Here is a 26,084-nt window from a genome sequence, read left to right on the forward strand (position 1 = left end):
GGACCTGTTTTGGGAGGCGATGGTCTGGCATCCAGCAAGACTAACCCCTCCCCATGTTGGGTGAGCAGAGTGGATCTTTAAAAGGACTGTTCAGTCGTGGGTGCAGCTGCCGAAATGCTCAACCCGCCTCAATCCTCAGGCAAGACAACTGTATCACACACCCACTGCCTGCATGTTGGTTTGTGACTAGGAAATTCCGAATTTCACTGTCCTGTTCCCATTGCCACTCGCCAATCACCACCAGACTTTTGACTTGTGCAAATGTTATTTTCCCAAAAACTGGAAGATGCCTGTGTGGGACTTCTTTTAAAGTGGGGAGACTGGTGCACAAAGGTTACCACATTACCCTTGACAGATAAAGGACTTGAAACTAATGGCATGGACACCATGATGATTGGAAATCCTCCATTTGCTGCAGTCTTCATCCACCTTCACAGCCTTTGTAACATTACATAACAGCTGTATACCAGGACTGTAGCCTTCCCTATGCTGAGACTAAGGTTATGTCTACACTACTGCAGGATCGACGCTGCTGCAATCAATGCACTGGGGGTCGATTTAGCGGATCTAGTGAACACCCGCTAAATTGATGCAGAGTGCTCTCTGGTCGACTCCGGTACTCCACCGGGAACAAGAGGAGTAAGGTAAGTCAATAAGAGTGTCTCCCATCAACCCAGTGCAGTGTAGTCACCGCAATAAATCAACCTAAGCTATGTCGACTCCAGCTACATTAGTCATGTAGTTGGAGTCGCGTAACTTAGTGTAGACATAGCCTAACACTTAAAGCATTAGACCTAAAAACCATTGGGAGAGAAAAGTTTCAAGGGAGATATCTCTTCCTCTATGTGAGATTCCTGCCTTCAGCTATTAGCTATTTAGACTGCAGTGCTGGTATAATCCAGGTCTGCAAACTACTAGCATTGAAAATCCACACAGGGTGTGTGGGAGGATGAGAGCACAGCAATGAAACAGGAGGGTGTGTTACCAGAGCATCTGTAAAATATACTGATTGAGCACATCTCCCCAAAAGCGTTCTGGCCAGGTTCCTATTGCACTGTGGCCCAATTAAAGTTACTCTTTCCTGGTTGAACTCCCAGGGGAGGGCTGTGGGTTTGTAGCTACCCTTCCTAGTGAATACATGTACCTCTCTCATGGGGAGGGTAAATCCACTCCTCTGTGATCCCTGTGTTCAGGTACAGTCAACATATCACAGTCCTTGGTTATTTTAGATGAAGCCCACTGCCAAGTAAGGAGATGTGAGCCTTGTTTTGAAGAGAAGTACATTTCAGAAACAAAGACAATATCAACAGTAACTTGATTTGGTTTTCTTTTTCCTACATTCTGTGTGGAAAAAATGAAACTGGATTTGGGTGGGAGGATAGGATTGGTTGTTTGTTTTTCTATCACTTGTAAAATAAATAAAATACAAAAAGAGCCCCTGTAAAGGCAAAACACCAATATGCAGAAGTGTTCAGTTTATTTTATAAAAAGTCTTTGCTTTGTAGAGTAGTACAGCAGAAGCAATAATTATTCAGAGCTGGTAACTACTACCGTTCCCATTAGCAATTTTTTTACTTGAAATGCTCATTGCAAGTATCAAAAGTAAAGACAGAATAAGTAACAGTACAGGTAATATTTGCTTTGATTTGCACATATTTAAAAATTCACATAATTCTATACTCTTCATTGCATTATGAAATTTCTTATTCTACTGATTTCTTCTTTTTCTCTTTCTCTTGCTAGTCCATCAACTTTATCTGAAGCACTTTCTTGTTTGAAATAAATAGTGGGGTGGAAAAACGTATAATAAACAATAAGACAAATAATACCTAACCCCAGAGTGAGAACAACTGTGATGCTCACAAATGTAAAATATACTTGCTCAGTAACTGAAGTCTTCCAGAACAAACACATACACATTATGCCTAAAGTTACAAGCACATGAGTGGCATAATAACTAGAAATATATATTTTTGTTTTTCCCCCTTGACATTAAAAAATGTAAAAATAAGAATGATCCCAACAACAGTCCTGTATAAAAATTCCATCCTCTTAGATTTGCAAAACATAGTGTGTTGCTTCAAAGTCCAGCTGAAGCCCAAGGTCCAAAGAAATATTAGCAGAAATATACAACTTATGATATTTAATAGGGTGGCCAGTGCAATACTCAGTATCCAAGAAGTCAGTGTGAACAGTTTATACAAGAGGTATAGTAACTTAGGAGGCACCCCAGCAAATTGATTTTTATCAGGCAGAGATTTTCGTAATGATATCTGATAGTCAAATGTTGACCAGGAAATGCTGCAGAAAGATGTGATGATGGAAGCATCTAAATAAAACACAAGGATAGATGTTAGTTCCATGGAAAAACTTAATTTATTTTTACTTAAACATTCTTTATATCCGAGAGGAAGAATGGTCCTGTTAGGGCACTTGTGAAACCCAGGTTCAATTCCTTGCTCCTCCACTAATTTCTGTGTGACCTTGGGCAAGTTACTTAGCCTTTTATGTGCCTCAGTTCCCCATCTGTAAAATGGGGATAATAGCACTGCCCTATATCACAGAGGTGTTGTGAGGAGGAATATATTAAAGACTGGGGGTGCTCAGTAATGGGAGCCATAGAAGTACCTTAGATATCTACCTATTCAATAAGTGAAAACAAAATAGACTACTCTGAAATGATTCAGTTGGTTACATCCATTAGCTTTCGCTTATCAAACACAATACAATGTTATTCTTAAATATTACTATTACATATTACAGTGAAACTTTTCCCAGAGTTTAGTAAAATAGATAACCTAACAGAGGAAGTTTTAAACTAAATGTTAAATAAAATTGTACTGGGAAATGACAGGGAATACTTTAAAGTGTTACCCAATACTAGGGATTGCCTTCTTAGTGGAGATTTAACTATATTCAACTTTCAAATGAGAGAGACTTACACTGACTGAAGGCAGCCTTGTCATGCTCCATCAGGATGTAAATCTGAAGAATGAGCTGGGGTATGGTCTCCAGGAAAGTCTTAAATACCCTGAGCATACTAATATCAGTCAATGCATCAATGGCACGTTTATGAATGATACTGGCAGGGCCCCCAGTAAGTTTATCTCCAGAGCTGTTTTGTTTAAAAGCAGCCTGGTAGCCATCTTTCAATGCAAACCAATACCTACAAAGAGAAATATATATATATATATATATATATATATAAACTTGGTTAGACAGAGGTTTTTTTTTAAAGCACTGTTCTAGAAAATAGAGAAAACTAGTTAAGATTTTAGCCGTTTTGTTCTCAAAGTATCATTATTTGTTTTTAATTCTCTCTGAATGGGAACCTTTACTTCTTACTAATGCAAAATGCACATTGAGGTTAATGTTAGTGATGGGTGCAATCAAAGAAACTAAATTGAATGGAATGAGATTGGCCTGAGTAAAGACCATAGGATTGAGTTAATTAACTTTAATATCTTTAAACAGGATATATTTCTGAATCTCCCCTTTGCTTCCTTCTTGTCCCCTTCACTTTAGGATGACACTTTCATTTTTCATGCACCCAGATCCCTAGATGTACACATGCAAACTGGAGATTTTGACATGAAACTATGCGTGTATGCATGTATCCCCTAACATGCACGTCAGCTGATTTACACATCTACATCAAATTTGCACATTCTTTTGTGGGTTCATTTTTTTTTTAAATGTAGCCCTAATTCTTTAAGCTGTTTCTTTTCTAAGGAACCCAAGAAACTTTCAATACAGAAAATAACTCTCAGGACACACATATTTCATACAACATGATCTGGACGGTGTCATATGATAAAACAGATTCTTTGTCAGATATTGAGGGCATATAAATGACCTCTCAAAACAGTTCTATTTTGTCCTGAAGGCTATATAATCATTTCCTTTGAAAGAAAACTAAATGGAATGATACATTATACTGGAGCTAGTGAATCATGACAGATTTACTTTCTGCCTTGTGAAGTACCTTTTCTGTTCAAGATATCTGTATTGCCATGTGGGAGACCTATGTTTAATTCCCAAGACCAAGTCATTTGTTTTTCAGCCCTAGAGGAGTTAGCAGGGCTCTGGAAATAGAGTGCTTAGCCTTAGCCCCTTGAGGGGAGGGAATACTAAACTCTAGTCAAAAGAGACACCATTTGGACATTTAAGGAAGCAACTGTGGTCATCTGCACACAAAAATCTATTCAGTCCTCCTTGGGGGGAAAAAATGATAGCTGCAAGCAGATGTAGGACCAGATCCACAGCTGGTGTAAATCAGTGTAGATCCTTTGATGTCAAGAGTTACACCTGTCCTAGCTAAGGATCTGGCCCATTGCCTCCAAAGTGGAAGTTTAAAGTAGGGTGAGGAAAGCCCTGCAGATAGTAGGTATGGTGAGCCAAGTCTAAAAGAACAGGCTCTAAGGGCTAATTACCTCATTTATTTCCTGTGGAATTGTTTAGCAATAAACAAAGAGTCTTTCAGAACCAGTTAGCAACGAACATACAAGAAAGAAAATCTCCTAATAAGTATCCATGAAGGCCTCACCCCATCATCTTTCAAGGCAAAGTAACAATCTCTTCCACTGAGTGTGTGCCCAGTCTCTGCTTTTAAGTAATTCATAAACATCTGGTGTGCAAATTGTCTGCTGAAGAGAGACCATTCAATTATCATTGATTCCACTTTCAAATCCCTGGAACTTCCACTAGCCTTGCCCAGAGAACCTATTCTGACTCCACTATTGGGAAAACAGTGGAAAAAAAGCCATTCCACTAGGGAATTAACCTTTTATTTTGCCTACTTTTTTTGGTGGTGTGTCCCGTGGCTAGGGTTTTCCTGAGAAGGCTGGTTCCAGCTCTGAAATATGTACTAACAGTGAACAAATCTTAGAAGTTCAGATTAGGCTCAAAGAAGCACCCAAAAGTTTGGACACTTGTCTGACATGTTCAAACCTCTTTGCTTTTCAAATCAGACTGCAAAACACACCCCAAAAAAAACCCCTCTTGACTATTTGTGACTGAAATACCAGTACAAAAAAAATAGGCTGTTTTCAGAGATGCTGAAATGCCGTGAACTTTCTAAAGCTCAAAAATATTCATATTTTGAGGTAAGTTTTTTAATTTAGCCAAACCATGTTTTATACTGCTGCTCGTCACCATAGTACTGAGAGCTTTCCATGTAAAATTAATAGTGTCATTCTGGAATTTAAAGCAGGGACAGTTTAAGCACAGCTCAGACTCCTTGCAGAGCCATTCTAGGGGGCGTCCAGTCACAAGGCCCAAAATTCCAAGTGTGACCTCTCTGCCTACATTTGGCCAACTATTCTACGGTGCTAGCTGGGGGTTCCACACCAAGGACATGGGTGGGGAAAATAGTGATTGTTTACAGAAATGGTGAATGCATCTGAGGACTTTAAAATGGGGAAGCTACAACCACACCTGGTTGCTTCAGCAGAGACCAGTAGTGAATAGGCATGGAAACTGAACTACTCTTTTCATCAGTGTAGGTGGGTGATCCCTCCAGGTCAGGGGTGATGCACATTGGTGGGGACAGCCTGCAGTGCTGCAGCTCATGATATTTCTGTTCGGTAGACAGATTTCAGTCACCTGAATTTTAACTATGACACCTTTCACCAGCATTAAGGGCCAAATCCTGCTCTGTGGCCACGGAGGATACAGGTCCTATGACAATGCTTTGCTTTAACAGAGGAAAAGGAGAGAGGCGGAATTTGAACACCTATGCCACCTGCCTGCTGTAGTGCTCTGCTTTGTGTGGGCTCCCTGTGTCCCAACAATGCACTACCCATTGTCCCCAAAGAAGGCAGAGCGTACATCAGCCTCAGGGCTAAGCATTGCAATCCTGAAGCAGCAGTCACAGCTACAGAGCAGGGACGTTACTACTTCACGGCCTAGAGCCGTGGTCTTCAAACTGGGGTGCGTGAGATGATCCTGGGGGTGTGCGGCAGCAGGATCGCCACCGGACGGCACTCTGCCATTTTTGTTCTTCGGCAGAAGCTCTGCATGTCTAGGGCTGGTGTTTCCCTCCAGCAGCCCGCCTGTCGCAGGCCTTCCGGTCTTCACCCTGGGGGTGCGTGAGCCAAAAAGTTTGGAGACCACTGGCCTAGAGGGCTGATTCCATGCCTTTCTCCTTGCAGAGATTCTACAATGCAACCTTGACATGCAAGCTGTGCACTACTTCCATGATTTGGCTCTGACTCCATTACTTAAAAGAAAGAAACTCACAGGTGGAATTGTTTTCTTGTATTACATTTGTTGCATATCTATTTTACTGTGTTCTGAGTAATCTTCCATAAATAAAATCCTACACTGCTTGGCAAATCTGTAACTTTTTCAAGTTACAAAACAATTAAGAATGCAAACATTTAGTTCTTGCCTCCGAAATGTAAACATCTGTATAGTTTGCAATGTTTTCAAGAAAAACTGTTAAAGTAAATCAACCTGTTACACACACTCAACCACCAGAGCCTGAGTTTGTCCAAACAGCAAGTAAGTATGAATCTGATGCACTGAATATGAGCTCCAGAGTTCAGACCTCGGGGAGCAGATGTGGTAAGAGGTGAACACCACACATGTTGTTAAAGGGATTCCTCCGGAATAAGATGTGTACTGGGTATTATAGAATCATAGAACTAGAAGGGATCTTGAGAGGTCATCTAGTCCAGTCCCCTGCCTCATGGCAGGACTAAGTATTATCTAGACCATTCCTGACAGGTGTTTGTTTAATCTGCTCTTTAAAATTTCCAATGATGGAGATTCTATAACCTCCCTAGGGAATTTATTCCAGTGCTTAATGACTCTGAGAGTTAGGAAGTTTTTCCTAATATCCAACCTAAACCTTCCTTGCTGCAATTTAAGTCCATTGCTTTTTGTCCTAGCCTCAGAGGTTAAGAAAAACAATTTTTCTCCCTCTTCCTTGTTACAACCTTTTACGTACTTGAAAACTGTTATCATGTCCCCTCTCGGTTTTCTCTTTTCCAGACTAAACAAACCCAGTTTTTTTCAATTTTCCTTCATAGGTCACGTTTTCTAGAACTTTAATCATTTTTGTCACTCTTCTCTGAATTCTCTCCAGTTTGTCCACATTCTTCTTTAAATGTGGCACCCAGAACTGGACACAATACTCCAGCTGAGGTTTAATCAGTGCAGAGTAGAGTGGAAGAATTATTTCTTGTGTCTTGTTTACAACACTCCTGCTAATACATCGCAAAATAATGTTCACTTTTTTTGCAACAGCGTTACACTGTTGACTCATATTTAGCTTGTGGTCCACTATGACCCCACAATCCCTTTCTGCAGTACTCCTTCCTAGGCACTCATTTCCCATTTTGTATGTGTGCAACTGATTGTTCCTTCCTAAATGGAGTACTTTGCATTTGTTCTTCTTGAATTTCATCCTATTTTCTTCAGACCATTTCTCCACTTTGTCCAGATCATTTTGGAAGATAGGATTAAAATTCAAAGTACTTGCATCCCCTCCCAGGTTGGTATCGTCCGCAAAATTTATAAGTGTACTCTCTATGCCAGGGGTCTCAAACACGCGGCCCGCTGGATTATTTTCTGCGGCCTGCAGCCCCTTCCCCGCCTCCCCAGCATTTACCTAGAGCGGCTCTGACCTGACATGCACCAGGGGCAGGGCAGGCTCCCTGCCTGCCTGCCCTCGCGCCACTCTGGGAAGTGGCTGGAACGTGGGGGAGGAGGGGGGCGGCACAGGGGTCTGTGTGTTGCCCTGGCCGTTCTTCCAGGTACCCGAAACTCCCATTGGCTGGGAACTGGGAACCGTGGCCAATGGGAGCTTCGGGGGAGGTACCTAGAGGAGCAGCCAGGGCAATACACAGACCCCTGTGGCCCCCACCCCAGCTTCCGGCCGCTTCCAGCCTGCCCTGCCCCCAGTGCGCGCCAGCCGGACCCACCCCCCCAAACCCCTCCTGCACCCTGACCCCCCTGCCCTGAGCCCCCTGCCACACCCTGCACCCCAACCCCCTGACCTGTGCCCCCTGACGCACCCTGCCTCCACCCTGGGGGCAGGGAAGGGGTGGGAAGAGGCGGGGCAGGGGCAGCGGGTGCGGGGGTGGTCAGTGTTGCGGCCCTCGGGCCAATGTACTAGTCCTCATGTGGCCTTCAGGGTCATTTGAGTTTGAGACTCCTGCTTTATGCCATTATCTAAATCATTGATGAAGATATTGAACAGAACCAGATCCAGAACTGATCCCTGCAGGACCCCACTTGTTAAGTCCTTCCAGCATGACTGTGAACCACTGATAACTACTCTCTGGGAATGGTTTTCCAACCAGTTTTTCACCCACCTTATAGTAGCTCCATCTAGGTTGCATTTCCCTAGTTTGTTTATGAGAAGGTCATGCGAGACAGTATCAAAAGCTTTACTAAATTATCAATTATTTATTCTCTCGGGATAGATTTGTTAGACTGTTCATAAAGTATAAATATTTTAGCATCCATTCTGGCCACTCGGGCAGCTCATCTGAATATAAAACTTACACTTATATGTTTACAATTCTTTCCATTTTCATAATCTGAGCTCTTATTAGCAATATAAACAAGGATTTTTAAATATATGGGTGACAGAATACACCCCGTATTCAAACCCTACACTCTATTGTAATAATCTTTGTACAAGGTATGTCTTTTAAGGTATCATTTGAAAACTCATAATTTGCTGGATAGTATTGTCCTCATAAAATGTGTGGCAACATTGTATATGAAGTTATAAGATTCCCCTGTATGATGTTATTAACACATGTTCCAAACCCCAGAGCCTGCTCAGGCAGAAGTCAGCAAATAGGTTGGTCCTAAACAAAGGAATGTGTGCTAAGCAGTAAACAGGATCATCAAGGAGGAAGGGAAAACAAAGGAAGCTCAAACAGATGGAAAAAATCCAGTCGGGAACATCCTTCCACATAGACTGTCTCCTGTTTCTCAGCTGGAAATGTTTTTCAAGAGCAACAATGAAACTATAAAAAGGAGGGGCAAACACACCAAAGGACCTCTCTCTCTCTCTCTCCGCCAGCCCATTGCATTCTCTGCACTTGAGAAGACAAAGGAAACAGCCATTGGACTCTGGGGAAGGAGTAGAGATTGGTCAGTAATCTTGCTGGAATCATGTGGTGAGAAATTTTGCTTGAATCTGATATAGTTTAAGTTAGATACTAGAATGCATTTTTTCTTTGTTTTTCTTGTAATCATTTCTGATTTTTATGCCTCATTACTCATACTCAAAATCTATCTCTTTGTAGTTAATAAACTTGTTTTATTGTTTGATCTAATCCAATGTGTTTAAGTTGACATGTTTGGATAACTCCATTTAAGGTAATAAGCTGATATATTATTCCCTTAAAGGAATAAGTCTTACTATATTTGTACTGTCCAGGAGGGGGCTGGGCAGTACAGGATATATATTTCTGTGGAGAATCTGAAACTGGGAGTGTGTTGGGGTCACCCTGCAGTATATATAACTAAGGCTGGTGAGAGTCACGGTGTGACTTGGCAAACTGAAAGCTGTTTGTGAGCAGTCCTGATTGGAGGCTGCAGCAGCAAGGCATTGTAAGGCACCCCAGATTGCAGGCTAGGGGTATAACAACCCCCACCCAACACTGATCTGGAGTGCATCCTGGTATGTCACAATATGGTTTTAATATTTATTGTTGTTAACATTTATATTGAGATAGCACAGCAAGATTCAGCTCCATTGTGCTAGGCACTGTATAAACATATAATATTCCCTGTCCCAAAGAGCTTACAATCTAAAAGATAATAAGCAGGTGTCAGAGACAAATGACAACCAGTGTGGGGTGTGGAAGAAAGGTGACAAATAAATATTATAGGACTTGTGTAATACTTAACCACTCAGTAGTAGTGATCACAGCTCTCCGCCTCCCTAGCCATTATTAAGTTGTACTTAATGTGAATTACCACAGAGATGAGTTTTGCATAAGGACTTGAAGGAGGACTAGCTATTTTACAGATTTTCACTGGGAGCTTTGGCAATGCAGGAGGGGAAGCATGGGAGAGACTGTGGAAGTTCTTGTTGGAAAAATGGAGAACCAGATGGTTGTCACGGACAAGAGTGAAGATAGGAGTCAACTTCGTAATAAGATAACCAGTCAAATAGGTAGCATGAAGCAAAACCGTGGAGGACATTGAAGGTCAGTAGAAAAGATTTGTGTTTGATACTGTCATGGCTACAGGGCAAATTGCACCTTAGACTCCTTTTAGTCCCTCTCAAGTGCACCCCTTAGTTGACAAGCCTCAACTTCCAGCACCTTACTTTGGGTGGAATAATGCAGACCAACACTCTCAGGCTGGATCTCTGGGCTACAGCCCCCTAGTTCCCAACAACACAGGCCCAACTTGTTTTTTGGCATCTATAAATTACCCTTCAGGAGCCTGTAACAGCAGTGATGCAAAAACATTGTCTTTGAAACCATTATTTATTCATTCCTCAAAAGGTAAAAAGCATTTAGGAAAATTGGTTATCATACTGAAAGGCCTGGACAGATACTTCCTTACTTAACCTCTCTATCCATAGCTCAAGGAGGTCCAGTTTATTCCCATTTCTGAGTTGGGAGAGCCAGTCTGTCCTGCTTGCAGTATACTCCCTCTGTCAATAGTTGACAACTCATTCCACACTTCTCCCTGAGGCCAGAATTTTTTACGTTTAGGATTCTCTTTGATTCTATGCTCAGCCTTGGCAAGAATAAACCATTCTAGCCCGGATATGGGGTATTCCCCAACAAATAGCTTTTCCATTGCTTTCTCCAGGACTCTTATCTGTGTCACTCTATTTTCTGCTGGTTCACCCTTAGCCTCCCTTGATTTAACTCCTAGCAGTTAGGCAGGTTAATATCAAATATAACCAGACAAGGATATATTTATTTTTTAAAATATACCTAATGCCCTCTTTCTCCTCAGAGAAGGGGAGCCAGTGGAGGTACTTAAAGAAGAGGTTACAGAGCAATGAACCAAGAAGATGATCTTAGCAGCAGCATTTTTAATGGATTTGAAGGGGGCAAGAGTATACAGTGAGAAGAGGAGGGGCCACGGACAGGGTCCTGAGAGACTCCTACCAAGAGAGGGAAGCTGCTAATGTCCTGTTAATACTGAAGGATAAATCTCAGTATAGTTAGACAAACCCACCAAATATATGGGGCTGCTAAGTGGATAAAAATCTGGCAGACAGATAACAGGAACATTTCTTGCCCAAAATTAAAATGTTGTAAAAACAAGCTTTTATAAAACCTAACACCAATTTTCAAAATGAAAACAATCATTTTAAAACAAATTAGTATTCTGCCCAATGTTTGATACACTAGCATTGCAAAAGGAAGAACATGAAAGTAAAACTGACTGTAAACAACAGTGAAACTTATAGAAAGAATATAAGAGAGGCGAAAGTAAAGAACAAAAGTAAACAGTGATAAGTAAACCGGATCTTAAAAATCATTTCACTCTTAATAATCTAAGGTGTTGTTAGTTTTACAGGTAAAGAAAGTTGTTTGAGATTTTTCAATTGGCATAAATGTACCTTTTTAGAATGTCCACAGTTTATTAGAGTATTTTAAGGAGCATTTAAAATTAGCATTTTCTTCAGTGAAGTACATGCTAAAGCACATAATCATAGTGTCTTTGGCAAGTCTACATTTTCCCAGCAAGAAACCTATTACTCACAACAATCACATCCATAGGGATTAAGATCCAGAACCTCTGAATTTCTCAACAAGTTTTCACATCACTTTTAAAAGGGTAGTGATGTGTAATCTCAACGTAAATGCAAACTGAAATGAAAATTACTTTTCAAAGCCACAAACAGAGCTGAAGGAAAAATTTTAAATTTACTGAACATGCACCTGTGAGTAAACAGGGATTCTAGTCACCATGGACCTGAGCCTGCAAATACTCACTACAGAGTTCAGTGCTTAATACCATGAGTAATTGCTCATTCCTGTCCTCCAGACTCAACCTTCTTTCTATTCATATCACTGGACTTTCCATGTTAATGAATTTCTTTCACCTCAGCTACCTTCAGAGGCAATTCTCCCCTAAGTATCACCCTAAAAACCTCTTTTTCTTCATCATACAACTGACTTTCTCTGTCCAGCATTTTTATGTAATATATCCTGTATAAAGAATGTGGTGCCAAATTAAATTTAATTGTAACAGTTTCAGCTAAAATAATTATTGATAAGGAAAATGAAATAGTTAAGACATATCTATATCAAAAACTGTGGGCCAAATTTACCACAAACATAAGGGAACACAATTCCATTGATGTAAGTAGAGTTGTGGTTGCTGACACAGCAGCAGATTTGATCTGGAAGTTGTATTAACATAACAATAGGGCTTCTGGTTTAATGGGTTATTAATTTCATTGGGGTGGTATTTTTTTTAGCAATATTTGAGTTTTATGTAGATGTCCAAAAACTAGGGTTTTTCGGGGCTCTCTCTTTGTACATACTGTAATGAGTAATAAGAAAAGGAGGACTTGTGGCACCTTAGAGACTAACAAATTTATTTGAGCATAAGCTTTCGTGAGCTACAGTTCACTTCATTGGATGCATCGGATGAAGTGAGCTGTAGCTCACGAAAGCTTATGCTCAAATAAATGTGTTAGTCTCTAAGGTGCCTCAAGTCCTCCTTTTCTTTTTGCGGATACAGACTAACATGGCTGCTACTCTGAAACCTATAATGAGTAATGTGTATTATATAATGAGTAATCTCTTTGTAATGTTACCTAGTGCACTTAACGTTGTGCTGTTTCAAACAGAACCATGTTAAATCAGTCCGCATTAATGCTCTATGTAGACAAGGCCTTAGATACAAGTAAGCACTTCAGCTTTTTTTCCAGCATTTATGGGATAAACTCTGGTTTTTATTTATTGATTGAATTTGGGATGTTTTATTGCTGTTTATCAGTTAAAACCTAAAATCAAAAGCCCTGCATAATTAGCTGACACTGAAAGTTCAAAGTGAACCACATAAAAACAATATGATTTATTTTTTTAATATTTGAAAGTTGGCATTTACCTTATAAAAATTCCACCATGCAAGAAATGAAGTAGAAAAATCCAGTTCAGCTTCCCAGGATCAGGGCTTCCACAGTCTTCTTTAAACCATTCATAACTAAAAATCTGTACTATTGATGACAGACACCTAAAAACCAGTGTCAAGATACCCAAAGAATATTGTCCCTCACAGAAATAGTTACTAATGACCCAGATATCTGCTGCAATATCAGCTACATAAATTACAATTCCAAGAACTGACATAGTAAAATTCCATTTAGTTAATTTCATTATGAGTTAGTTTTTCATTGTCATTGTGTTATCACTTAATATAAGAAGAAGTCAGAGCATATCTAAATACACTCTTACACCTAGTGATACAACTTAATTGATATTGACCAGACCAAATTTTGAATAGTGACCTAGCTATTACGAGTCTCCTGTTCTGTCTACTTCCTATCTCAAGCTTCATAATGTTTTCTATAAAGGAAAGCTGTAGTGTATATTTTCAGTATGGAAAATTGAATCAAAATAAAGAGACTTCAATTTTTATGCTCTTTGCTAGAATACTAAACTAATTCCATTGCTACATGTCCATTCCAGAAAGCGTACATGTAAACATCTTTTTAATTATGCTGGTAGATGTCATTCTTCCTAGTTGCTGGCTCCTGAAAAGAAGAATAAATGAAGGATCACCAATAACAAGAGCAATAATTCAGAAAAGCATAAAGCCCCCCCAGCAATTCACATAATAATTTAGAAGGAAAAGAAAGTGTATGGGGGATGCTCATGGACAATCACTTGGGAAGATAAATGTCTGATGAGTTAAAATTACTCTCCTGACAGCAGTGATTCTGAACCTTGCCCGGTATGAGTGGAACTTTCTTGTTATAAGCAGACATTTCTAAGTGTAGAGTTAAGAGATGCTAAGAAAGAAGCCCAATACCATGAGCTTTTTAAACCTCAGTTAATGTGGATAAAAATGGTGACTCCTTCCCAACACTACTCATTAAGACAGAATATTCATGAAAGCCAGCCTTTCTGGACTCTCAAAAGATATTAGAGAGGCAAGGTGGGTAAGGGAATATCTTTTACTGGATCAACTTCTGTTGGTGACAGCACACACTTCTGATCTTACACAGAGCTATTCTTCAGACCCTTCTTACCTCACCCACGTTGTCTCTAATCTCCTGGGACTAACATGGCTACAACACTTTTTTTAAAAAAAAAAAAAGTCTTCCACAGTCAACAGCTAATCCATGAGAATCTGGGCTTGTTCAAGATACTAGCTTCTTCCTCTGCCTCTGAGTGCCCACAAAGAGTGGAGAACAATCATACCTTGAATACACATTATACAGCTACACACATTGTGTGATTGGAAGACTTTTCACTGTTTAATGGTTTTATCTTTCACATTTGTCCATATTCAATGACTACAAAAGAGTACCCCTTAGGCTACTGGACAGGATCAAGGCTGTTTGCATGAAAGATCATTCCTGTGCAGGAATCGCTAGCCAGACCCTGCTTTACTGTAGAATATGTATCCTTATTATCGGGGGAAGCAGATTACAGTCCCTACATTAAGGTTGCCTAATAATTTCCATTATAATGATTTTTGTGACTTTTTCTTTGACAATCTCACACACCTCTATTGTTTTCAGCAGATCTTTCATATTCAGCAGAGGGAATGCCCTTGAGGGATCAGTCTTGGGACCAATCTTCTTTAACATTTTCATTCATGATCTTGGCACAAAACGTGGGAATGTGCTAACAAAATCTGCAGATGACACAAAGTTGGGAGATATTGCCAATACAGAGGAGGACCAGAATATCATACAAGATCTGGAGGACATTGAAACTGGAGAAATAGAAATGGGATGAAATTTAATAGTACTAAGTGCTTAGGGACTAAACAAGAATTTTTGCTATAAGCTGGAGACTTCTTAGTTGAAAGCAACAGAAGAGGAGAAAACTTTGTGTGTATTGGTTGATCACAGGATGACTATGAGCTACCAATGAAATGTGGCTGTGCATCAGGCGAAGGATTTCCAGTAAAGATAGGGAAGTGTTATTGCCATTATGCCAGGCACTGTGAGACCTCATCAGGAATACTGTGTGCAAGTCTGGTCTCCCATGTTTAAGAAAGGTCAATTCAAACTGGAACAGGTGCAGAAAAAGGCTATTAGTATGATCAGAGGAATGGAAAACCTACCTTATGAGAGGAGACTCAAAGAGCTTGGCTTGGTTAGCCTAACCAAACAAAGGCTGAAAGGAGATATGATTGCTCTCTATAAATACATCAGAGGATAAATAGCAGGGAGGGTGAGGAGTTATTTAAGTTAAGCACCAATGTTTATACAAGAACAAAGTAATATAAACTGGTCATCAACAAATTTAGGCTTCAAATTAGACAAAGGCTTCTAACCATCAGAGGAGTGAAATTCTGGAACAACCTTCCAAGGGGAGCAATGGGGGCAAAAAATCTAACTGGTTTCAAGACTGAGCTTGATAAATTTATGGAGGTAATGGGATGATGAAATGGTATGTGGCCCAACCCTCCAGGATTGTCCGGGAGTATCCAGGAATTAAAGATTAAACTTTAATTAAAGATTATGTCATGTAATGAAACCTCCAGGAATACGCCCAATCAAAATTGGCAACCCTACCCATTTGCAACTGCTAGTAGCAAAAATCCCCAGTGGTCGGAGATGGGGCACTAGATAGATAGGGCTCTGAGTTACTATAGAGAATTCTTTCCCAGGTATCTTGCTGGGGGGTCGTGCTGACATGCTCAGGGTTCAACTGATTGCCATATTTCGGATCAGGAAGGAATTTTCCCCCAAGTCAGACTGGCAGAGACCCTGGGATTTTTTTGCCTTCCTCTGCAGCATGGGGCACAGATCACTTGCTGATTTAAACTAGAATAAATGGTGAATTCTCTGTAACTTGAAGTCTTTAAACCATGATTTGAGGACTTCAATAACCCAGCCAGAGGTTATGGGTCTATTACAAGAGGACGGGGGTAGGGGGGTGGGTTCTGTGACTTGAGATGTGCAGGATATCAGACTACATGATCACAATGGCCCCTTCTGGCCTTAAAGTCTATGAGTCTATGAGCTGTGGAACTGCATTTTCTTTGTCTCATAAAATTCCATTCAGTTTTTGTGGAATTATTAAAAGTTAAAATGACTTTAACTGTTAAAAGTCACCAGTTCCCTTCTATTCTCTCACGTGCATGAGTCAGGAAAATTTTGGCAGCATACCAAAATAATCAAACATATGAACATTCCAAAATGTCAGGCTCACACCACAACCAAAGCAGTATCAGACAGACACTTTATGGGGAACACCTGGGGACAGCCAGCAGAGCCAGGGCAGGAAGGATTGGGAGGAAGAGAGTTGGGCTGGGCTTGCTTTGGATTTTTGTGATTTTTGGACACCTTCCCACTAAGAAGTGAATTAAGACCATTAGCTAATTTGACATAGACCACAAGAAAAATTGTGACAATTCTTAATTGATATTGACCAGACCAAATTTTGAATAGTGACCTAGCTATTACGAGTCTCCTGTTCTGTCTACTTCCTATCTCAAGTCTTGGCCTGTGGCCAGTAGAGTGAGGTACTCTGAGAACTCAGATACCTGAAGTCCCTTCAACTGACAAAAAAACAAACAAACAAACCCTGTCACTAACTTCTTCCAGATATCAAGTGCAATTGACATGATCTGGGGAGGTTACGGGAGTAAACTTTGCTACACAGTAGTGCATGAGCTAAACTGAACTTTGCACTTACTAATATTTCATAACCTAATAATAATTCTTTCATTTATGTAATATTTAAATTGGCAACCTGATAGATATGTTTCTTCAGAAAAAAAATAAAGCTCTGAATATACTTGATATGTAAGGATCACTTCACTTACCCTTAATATTTAACTGCCATTGCAATGGGACACAGTAAATATTGCACAGTTTTTGGGATGGAGGATGAAGAATAATATCACTATTTGAAAATATAAGAATGTAGCTATTGGCCACTACAGGAGGCAGAATAAGATGTGATGAATAAACAGTCTGATCCAATATGGTAAGTCTTATGCTTCTATTTCGACAGGGAGAGTATAATTGTTGATGTTGAGATCTTCCACGATAGCAGGATTAACATGTATAATGTGCAATATACTATGGGATACCTTGGGGCAAGCTTTTAGATGACTTGAGTCATGATCTGTGATTTTTGTGCCTGAAATATGTGTGTGTAGATTGGACTTCTATCTACTCATATGGGCACAATTTTGGTACCCTTATTTCAGTATCTAAGCACCTCACAAACATTAATGAATTCATCCTCTCCACACTCTTAATAGGGAAGTATTATAATCAGTATTTTGTCAAGGTAACACAGGAAGTCTGTCACGAATCCATAAACTGAATCCATATCTCCCAAACTCCACTCTACTGCTTTAAATCACAAGGCTATGCACAAATGTCTTTTGCAGATGCATCGGAGATCTCAACTGGAAATCGGACCCTTAATGTACACAAGGGTTTGTGTAATCTATGACAGTCCTTCCAATAGTTAAAGCATCTCCTAATACCATGTGGGGTACAAGTTCAATGCCGACTTGGACAAGGGTGTAGTCTCCTATGCCCCACAGCACCTGGAATCTCCTAGTCTCTGATCAAAGAACTCTAGGCTCAAAACTTGCTTACCATACAAGATCTGTTAAGATATCATCCATAAGAAATACAATTTTAGTATCCGGTGCTAAAATATGTGCCCTTTCTGAAACCCAACATACCTTTACACAGTCATTCTGAGATAGAGCAGAAGCTGTACATTTCCTGGACACTACTGTGCTAATAAGCAATGGTCACATAAACACCACACTATACCGAAAACCTACCGACCACTATGCTTACCTTCGTGCCTCCAGCTTCCATCCAAGACACACCACACGATCCATTGTCTACAGCCAAGCTCCAAGATACAACCGCATTTGCTCCAGTCCCTCAGACAGAGACAAACATCTACAAGATCTCTATCAAGCATTCTTAAAACTACAGTACCCACCTGCTGAAGTGAAAAAACAGATTGACAGAGCCAGAAGAGTACCCAGAAGTCACCTACTACAGGACAGGCCCAACAAAGAAAATAACAGAACGCCACTAGCTGTCACCTTCAGCCCCCAACTAAAACCTCTCCAGCGCATCAAAGATTTACAACCTATCCTGAAAAATGACCCCTCACTCTCACACATTTGGGAGACACACCAGTCCTCTCTTACAGGCAGCCCTCCAACCTGAAGCAAATACTCCCCAGCAACCACACACCACACAACAAAAACATTAACCCAGGAACCTATCCTTGCAACAAAGCCCGATGCCAACTCTGTCCACATATTTATTCAAGTGACACCATCATAGGACCTAATCACATTAGCCACACCATCAGGGGCTCGTTCACCTGCACATCTACCAATGTGATATATGCCATCATGTGCCAGCAATGCCACTCTGCCATGTACATTGGCCAAACCGGACAGTCTCTACGCAAAAGAATGAATGGACACAAATCTGACATCAGGAATCATAACATTCAAAACCCGGTAGGAGAACACTTCAACCTCTCTGGCTACTCAGTAAAAGATTTAAGGGTGGAATTTTGCAACAGAAAAGCTTCAAAAACAGACTCCAAGGAGAAACTGCTGAGCTTGAATTAACATGCAAACTAGATACCATTAACTTGGGTTTGAATAGAGACTGGGAGTGGCTGGGTCATTACACATGTTGAATCTATTTCCTTAAATTAAATATCCTCACATCTTCTTGTCAATTGTCTAAATGGGCCATCTTGATTATCACTACAAAAGTTTTTTTCTCCTGCTGATAATAGCTCATCTTAACTACTTTGCCTCTGACAGTTTGTATGGTAACTTCCAACTTATCTGTTTGTGTATATAGATATATAATCTTACGATATGTTCCATTCTATGCATTCGATGAAGTGAGATGTAGCTCACGAAAGTTTATGCTCTAATAAAGTTGTTAGTTTCTAAGGTGCCACAAGTACTCCCGTTCTTTTTACGGATACAGACTAACACAGCTGCTACTCTGAAAACTAAAAAGTAGACATTTACTGCTTGCAGTATATTTAAAACACTATCATAAAATGCAAACTTACTTTAATACCTGCCACAGACAAATCAACGTTTTCACTATAAAATCCCTGGTCTGCTCCAAGCAGCTTTGAAGGTCTGAACATTTCTCATACTTCACTGTGTGTCTTGAAAGTTTGCCGTTGGCAAAAGTGAAAGGCTATGTGGCATAATGCAAACTGAAACTTAAATCACCTGTTGACCATGTGACATAGTTAATATACTGCTAGTTATCTGGAACTGCCAATCCTTCTGAATGTATACATTATTCTAATAGAATTCTAAAAAAGCCTTTATCTATGGATTTTTTAATCTAGTCCTAAAATAAAAGGTTATTTAGCTAAATCTCATTTCACGTCCTTCACTCCATGAAAGTATATCCACTTGTTGAAAACACTGGTTTCTTCAGACTTATTGATCAAAATCAATATACATATATATGTAGATTTAGCAAAGCTTGTGAATATATGACTTATTAATAAATAAAGAATTGTTCAGCAGTTGTCTTCGCAATAAGATACATGTAAAATGTATACAAAAGGTAACGGTTTTGCTTTTTCATGCAATGAGATGAACAGATGACAGATGAATGTGTTTTGATGCTTGAAACAGGTAAGTGTAAAAAAAATCTCCCTGGCAAAAAATGCAATAATGGGGAAGCATAAAGATTCAACAGATTAAAAAGGGAAAGTCTGCTGATGGCCAGAAAATACATACATCTTTTTTTAAGTGTTTTAAAAATATCTGCAATTGCAAATGTATAAAAATAACAAACAAAAACTCAAACAAAAAAAAATCCTACATCACTAATACTTCTAACTAGCAGCTTCTAAATTATATTGGAATGATTTATTTTGTGAAATTGTTTGCCTTACCCTATTCAGCAAAGTTTGTATAACAAACACAGAATTATATTTCCATGCTTAGGCAATAGAGATGCTATTGTTTAGCCTCAATGAAAAGTGTTTACTCTCAGCAGTTACACATATCATGGGAAAAAGATAAAAGCTGAGGGTCACATTTTTAAAGGTGTTTAAAGTGTCTATTTGAACCAAAAAAAAAAAAAAAAAGCTTTTAAACTTGGCCATGAGTTAATATCCTATGGTTGTATAATACGAAGCAACCTCATTTCAAAACTCATTTTGTTTAGTTCTTTTGTTGTTTATAATCTTCACACTCCCTGTTCAGACTATTTTTTCCCCAAATAATCAATCTTTGGGTAGTATGCTTTTACTAAAAATGCAAACCTGCTATTTGAATTGGAGAAGCTGAAGCAAATCATTGTCCACTCTAGAAGATCTAGTAGAATTGCAAAAACATATTAACTTCAGTCAGTGCATACTAGTAAGAGGGTTTCAGAGTAGCAGCCATGTTAGTCTGTATTCGCAAAAAGAAAAAGGAGTACTTGTGGCACCTTAGAGACTAACAAATTTATTGGAGCATAAGCTTTCGTGAGCTACAGCTCACTTCAGCGGATGCATTTGGTGGAAAATACAGAGGGGAGATTGATATACACACACAGAGAACATGAAACAATGGGTTTATCATACACACTGTAAGGAGAGTGATCACTTAAGATAAGCCATCCCCAGCAGGGGGGGGAGGGAAGGAGGAAAATTTCTGTGTGTGTGTATGATAAACCCATTGTTTCATGTTCTCTGTGTGTGTATATATCAATCTCCCCTCTGTATTTTCCACCAAATGCATCCGCTGAAGTGAGCTGTAGCTCACGAAAGCTTATGCTCTAATAAATTTGTTAGTCTCCAAGGTGCCACAAGTACTCCTTTTCTTTTTACTAGTAAGAGGGGTATCAAAGTTTTGTACCTAATGGTCAGGTTCTGGAAATGAAGACCAAAGGCTTTCTTGCAGCAGAAAGAACTGTAAATTAATTCCTCAAAGGATATTACTGCTGCCATCTACAGACCAAATAGCTTCATAGCTCCTACATGTGATTAGAAAATACATTATTTATTTAGAAGAAATTTACACTGATACTAAAAAAGAAAAAAAAAAAACCACTTGATAGTTGATTTGTTAAGTAGTCAGAATCTTACCATTCAAAGCAATTAAGGAAGAAAAAAAATCACCGGTACAGTTTGTGGGAGATTTTTAGCAAATCTGAAGGGGTTTTCCCCTCATACGTTCAGGATTATGCAAAGAAAAAAAAATGGATTTACGTTAGCGAGAGTCAGCTACCAAAATATACAAGTTGCCTCGGTATCTTCAGGTCCCATCATTTTTATATATGACATCACAGATATGCCTAACCCAAGAGCCAAATTTTACCTGGTGGCTGAAAATAGGTTTAATGCACATGTACACTGCAAAAAACAGCATTTTAAGGCACCTGATTTCTGGCTGAGTCCAATTCCATTCACTGACCCATGCTCAACTATAGACAGTAGGAGTAATCTAGAAGGGGGAGGGAAGGTTGTGTGTAAAGGACACTGCTGAGTCAGAGCATACATATATAAAATGCAGCCTTAGCCCCTCTGACTCCAAGCAGCATCCTGTAATTGCCCCTCTGAGGCTGAAAATCCTGAAAAGTGAGAAAATAATGTGATGAGTGTGATGTAAATAATGGTTCAGATAGATTAAAGAAACTGGCTTGGCAAAATTTTGGAGGCACCAGAATAGAGACAGCCAATAATTGTCTGTTGTCCATCTGCTGTATGGAATTTCTGGCATACACCTATAAACAGCTCCAGCCAGAATTTGGTTCCAGAGAGAGATTTTTTAATCACTGCCGAAAGGATCATCAACAGATGTAGTACTTTGCAGACCAACATCATAACACTGTCAGACCCAGACTTTGATACCCTCCCAAAAATTCTGCTCATAAAGATAGCACATAGTCCTAATTGTGTCCTTCCCACTGTTTAGGATCGTTACCTTCACTGGATCTATGAAGGTAGGTGTGGTGATCTGTGGGTTTCCTGTATATAGTTGTCTGTCAGGTTCCATTGTTGAAGCTGATCATCCAGAGAGATACCACAACCTCAACAACCACTACCTAACTATTAAACTCTCTCTGGAACACTCCCACACTAGCATCAACTTCCTGGATACCACCATCAACTTCAACAATGGAACCTAAAGAATACTATATACAAGAAACCCACGGATCACCACACTTACCTTCAGAGATGCAGCAGCCATCCCAAATGCACCAAGAAATCTATAGCCAGGCACTCAAATACCACAGAATATGTTCCAAGGAGAAAGTCCAGTATAAACACACTAAAACCACCTTCTCCAAAAAAGGAGACTTCCCCAAGAAGTAGATCACATCATGGAATGGACCATCCAAATACCCTGAGAGAACCTGCTTCAGTATGGAAATAAAAAACCCCTCTGACCACACACCCCTAGTTAGGTTTCAAATAGCACCCGTGTTAGTCTGTATTCGCAAAAAAGAAAAAGGAGTACTTGTGGCACCTTAGAGACTAACAAATTTATTTGAGCATAAGCTTTCATGAGCTACAGCTCACTTCATCAGATGCATTCAGTGGAAAATACAGTGGGGAGATTTATATACATAGAGAACATGAAACAATGGATGTTACCATACACACTGTAACGAGAGTGATCACTTAAGGTGAGCTACTACCAGCAGGAGAGCGGGGGGGGGGGGGAAATCTTTTGTAGTGATAATCAAGGTGGGCCATTTCCAGCAGTTGACAAGAATGTCTGAGGAACAGTGGGGGGTGGGGAGTGGAAATAAACATGGGGAAATAGTTTTACTTTGTGTAATGACCCATCCACTCCCAGTCTCTATTCAAGCCTAAAGTTAATTGTATCCAGTTTGCAAATTAATTCCAATTCAGCAGTCTCTCGTTGGAGTCTGTTTTTGAAGCTTTTTGGTGAAGAATTGCAACTTTTAGATCTGTAAATTGAGTGACCAAAGAGATTGAAGTGTTTTCCAACTGGTTTTTGAATGTTATAATTCTTGACGTCTGATTTGTGTCCATTTATTCTTTTACGTAGAGACTGTCCAGTTTGACCAATGTACATGGCAGAGGGGCATTGCAGGCACATGATGGCATATATAACATTGGTAGATGTGCAGGTGAAGGAGCCTCTGATAGTGTGGCTGATGTGATTAGGCCCTATGATAGTGTCCCCTGAATAGATATGTGGACACAGTTGGCAACGGGCTTTATTGCAAGGATAGGTTCCTGGGTTAGTGGTTCTGTTGTGTGGTTGCTGGTGAGTATTTGCTAAACCCATATGGGGTATCATTAAACAATTACAACCCATACTTCAGGGGTTTACATACTACATCCTGAAATAAATCCTGAAATAAATCTTCCTGAAAGATCTTGCCCTCCTCTTCTGGCCTTCAAACAACCCCTCAGCCTCTCCAAACTTATCATCAGAAGCAACCTTCCCACAGACCAGGACATACCAACTCAAAGCAGCACCAGACGCTGTCAGAATAGATGCAAAACCTGTAGACATATCTCCACTGCTAAGATGATCAATAACTCCAACAACACACCTTTTGAGATCCATGGATCCTACACATAGTGTACTTCATCCAGTGCACTAAATGCTCCAGTCACAACTATGTGGGTGAAACCAGACAATCACTGTGCTCTCAAATGAACTTATACAGGAAAATGATAAAAGTCAAAAACACCATATCACCTGTGGGTGAACACTTTTCACAAAACAATCCGTCTGTATCTGACCACTCAGTCCTCATTCTCAAGGGAAATCTGCACAACTTTAAAAGATGAGCCTGGGAGCTTAAATTCATAACTTTGCTAGACATCAAGGCCATGTATACACCAGCACTTATGACGGCAAAACTTTTGTCACTCAGGGATGTGAAAAAAGCACCTCCCTGCGTGACATAAGTTTTTCTGGCATAAGCACTGGTGTGCGCAGTGCTATGTTGGCAGGAGACACTCTTCAGCTAATATAGCTACCACCACACTTTGAGCTGGTTTTATTATGTTGATAGGCGAGCTCTCTCCCGTCTGCATAACACAGCTACATGAGCGCTCTTAAACTCATGTAAGCTTAAGCTTGTAAGTGTAGACATGGCCTAAAATCATGGACTGAATAGACACAATGGACTTTTGACTTATTACAACAATCTATAACCCACTAGCAACTCCCAGCTCCAGATGCTTTTTTCCCCCTCCCTTCCTTTCTCCCCCTATGACTGGAAGATTGTTAATAGGCAACTTCACCTTGTTGCATCCGATGAAGTGAGCTGTAGTTCACGAAAGCTTATGCTCAAATAAATTTGTTAGTCTCTAAGGTGCCACAAGTACTCCTTTTCTTTTCACCTTGAATGGTTCTTTGAAATACATGTTAACTACTTATCCTAAACAATCTGTTCCAATTTATATTTAGCTGTGACACTCTGAGGCTTGCAGCGTTTCTCAACCTGGGGTCCCCTGAGGGGGTCGCAAGCAGGTTTCAGGGGGTCTGCCAAGAAGGGTTGGCATTAGACTTGCTGGGGCCCAAGACAGAAAGCTGAAGCCCCACTGCCTGGGGCTACAGCCCAGGGCTGAAGCTGAAGCCTGAGCAATTTAGCTTCACAGGGCCCCCTGTGGTGTGGAGCCCCAGGCAATTGCCCTGCTTGCTATCCCTTAACACTGGCCCTGGCTTTTATATGCAGAAAAACATTTGTTGTGGTACATGTGGCCATGGAGTTTTTATAGCATGTTGCGGGGGGCCTCAGAAAGAAAAAGGTTGAGAACCCCTGCTCTACACTACAGAGTTAGGTCAATGTAAGCCTTACACAGACCTAATTACATCAGAGTACAAACTACAATCTTGCTCCCCCCAATGTAAGTGCCTTACTACATTGACATAACTCCACCTCCATGAGAGGCATAGGGCTTGTCAGCATAGTTAGGGCAACACAGTGTCCGTGTAGACACTGCATTACTTATATTGGCTGTCATTCTTGTCAATTTCTAGGGGGGTAACAGGGGTGGCGGGGCAGCCCGGCTCTAGCTGTCACCGCGAGGCCGGTGGGGGGGTTCCAGCTAGAGCCGGGCTGCACATGTGATATTAATGTATACGTTAAACAGTGTAATAAGAAAAATATTGATTATTTGAAATGTTGGTAAGAATATGTTGCTTTGAGACTTTTTTCCTCCACTTGTCCACAAATCGTCCCCTGCCCAACCTGCATACCTTCTAACTGCACTGGTTCTGCTCTGTGGCTCTTTTGGCTATGGAGGAAAGGGCAAGTAAGGCCCTTATAATTTAGTCATTTGTAAGTATCTGTTTATCAGACTCATACAGAGATTATCTCCCAATCTTCAAGTGATCATTTTTCCTCACATCTAAGTCTCAAAACTTGACTAATTAACAATACTCTGAAAAAAATCATCATTGGACTGGGACCAGGCAATACAAATTGCCACCCAAAGGCAGAATTTGTGGGGAAGTTTGAGGGTGGAAAAATGTGGGGTATGGGGAGAAGGCAGTGGGAATCAGTTTACGAACGTCATCCATCATAGCTAACAAAAGGCAGCATTGTCTGGATGCGATGGTTCCTGTGGGGCTAAGCTGGAGCACAGAGAAGCATTCCATGGGAGTTTCAGTCCCGGTAGCTGCCATGTGCAGGTGGCCGTTGGGTGCCAGGGGCAGAGCCACCCTTCCTGTGCTGTGCTTTGCTCAGATTTCCACGCGCCCTTTCCCACACGTGGCGATGACCCGACTGGGTGACTAAAGTCTTGCCTAGACTTACTGGAGGATCGACGCTGTGGCAATCGATGCATTGGCGGTCGATTTCGCGACCATCTATCGCTCTCCCGTCGACTCCTGGACTCCACCTCATCGAGGGTACGTCTTCACTAGCCGCCGGATCTGCGGGCTGCGATCGATCCAGCAGGGATCGATTTATCGCATCTAGTGAAGACACG

General features: G+C 40.5%; 1 protein-coding gene across 1 annotated transcript; it reads right to left on the reverse strand.

Annotated features, from left to right (window-relative positions):
* Positions 1-1,466: 1,466 nt before the first annotated feature.
* XKR9 (XK related 9) lies at positions 1,467-26,044 on the reverse strand. The gene is given in 6 exon segments (XM_038391783.2): positions 1,467-1,979; positions 1,982-2,329; positions 2,943-3,166; positions 13,057-13,702; positions 14,681-14,811; positions 25,910-26,044. Coding segments are annotated over 4 exon segments (1,137 nt in total). The 5' UTR covers positions 13,326-13,702; positions 14,681-14,811; positions 25,910-26,044; the 3' UTR covers positions 1,467-1,683.
* Between the last annotated feature and the right edge of the window lie 40 nt (positions 26,045-26,084).

Source organism: Dermochelys coriacea, chromosome 2 (assembly GCF_009764565.3).
Source record: "Dermochelys coriacea isolate rDerCor1 chromosome 2, rDerCor1.pri.v4, whole genome shotgun sequence".
Lineage (NCBI taxonomy): Eukaryota > Metazoa > Chordata > Testudines > Dermochelyidae > Dermochelys > Dermochelys coriacea.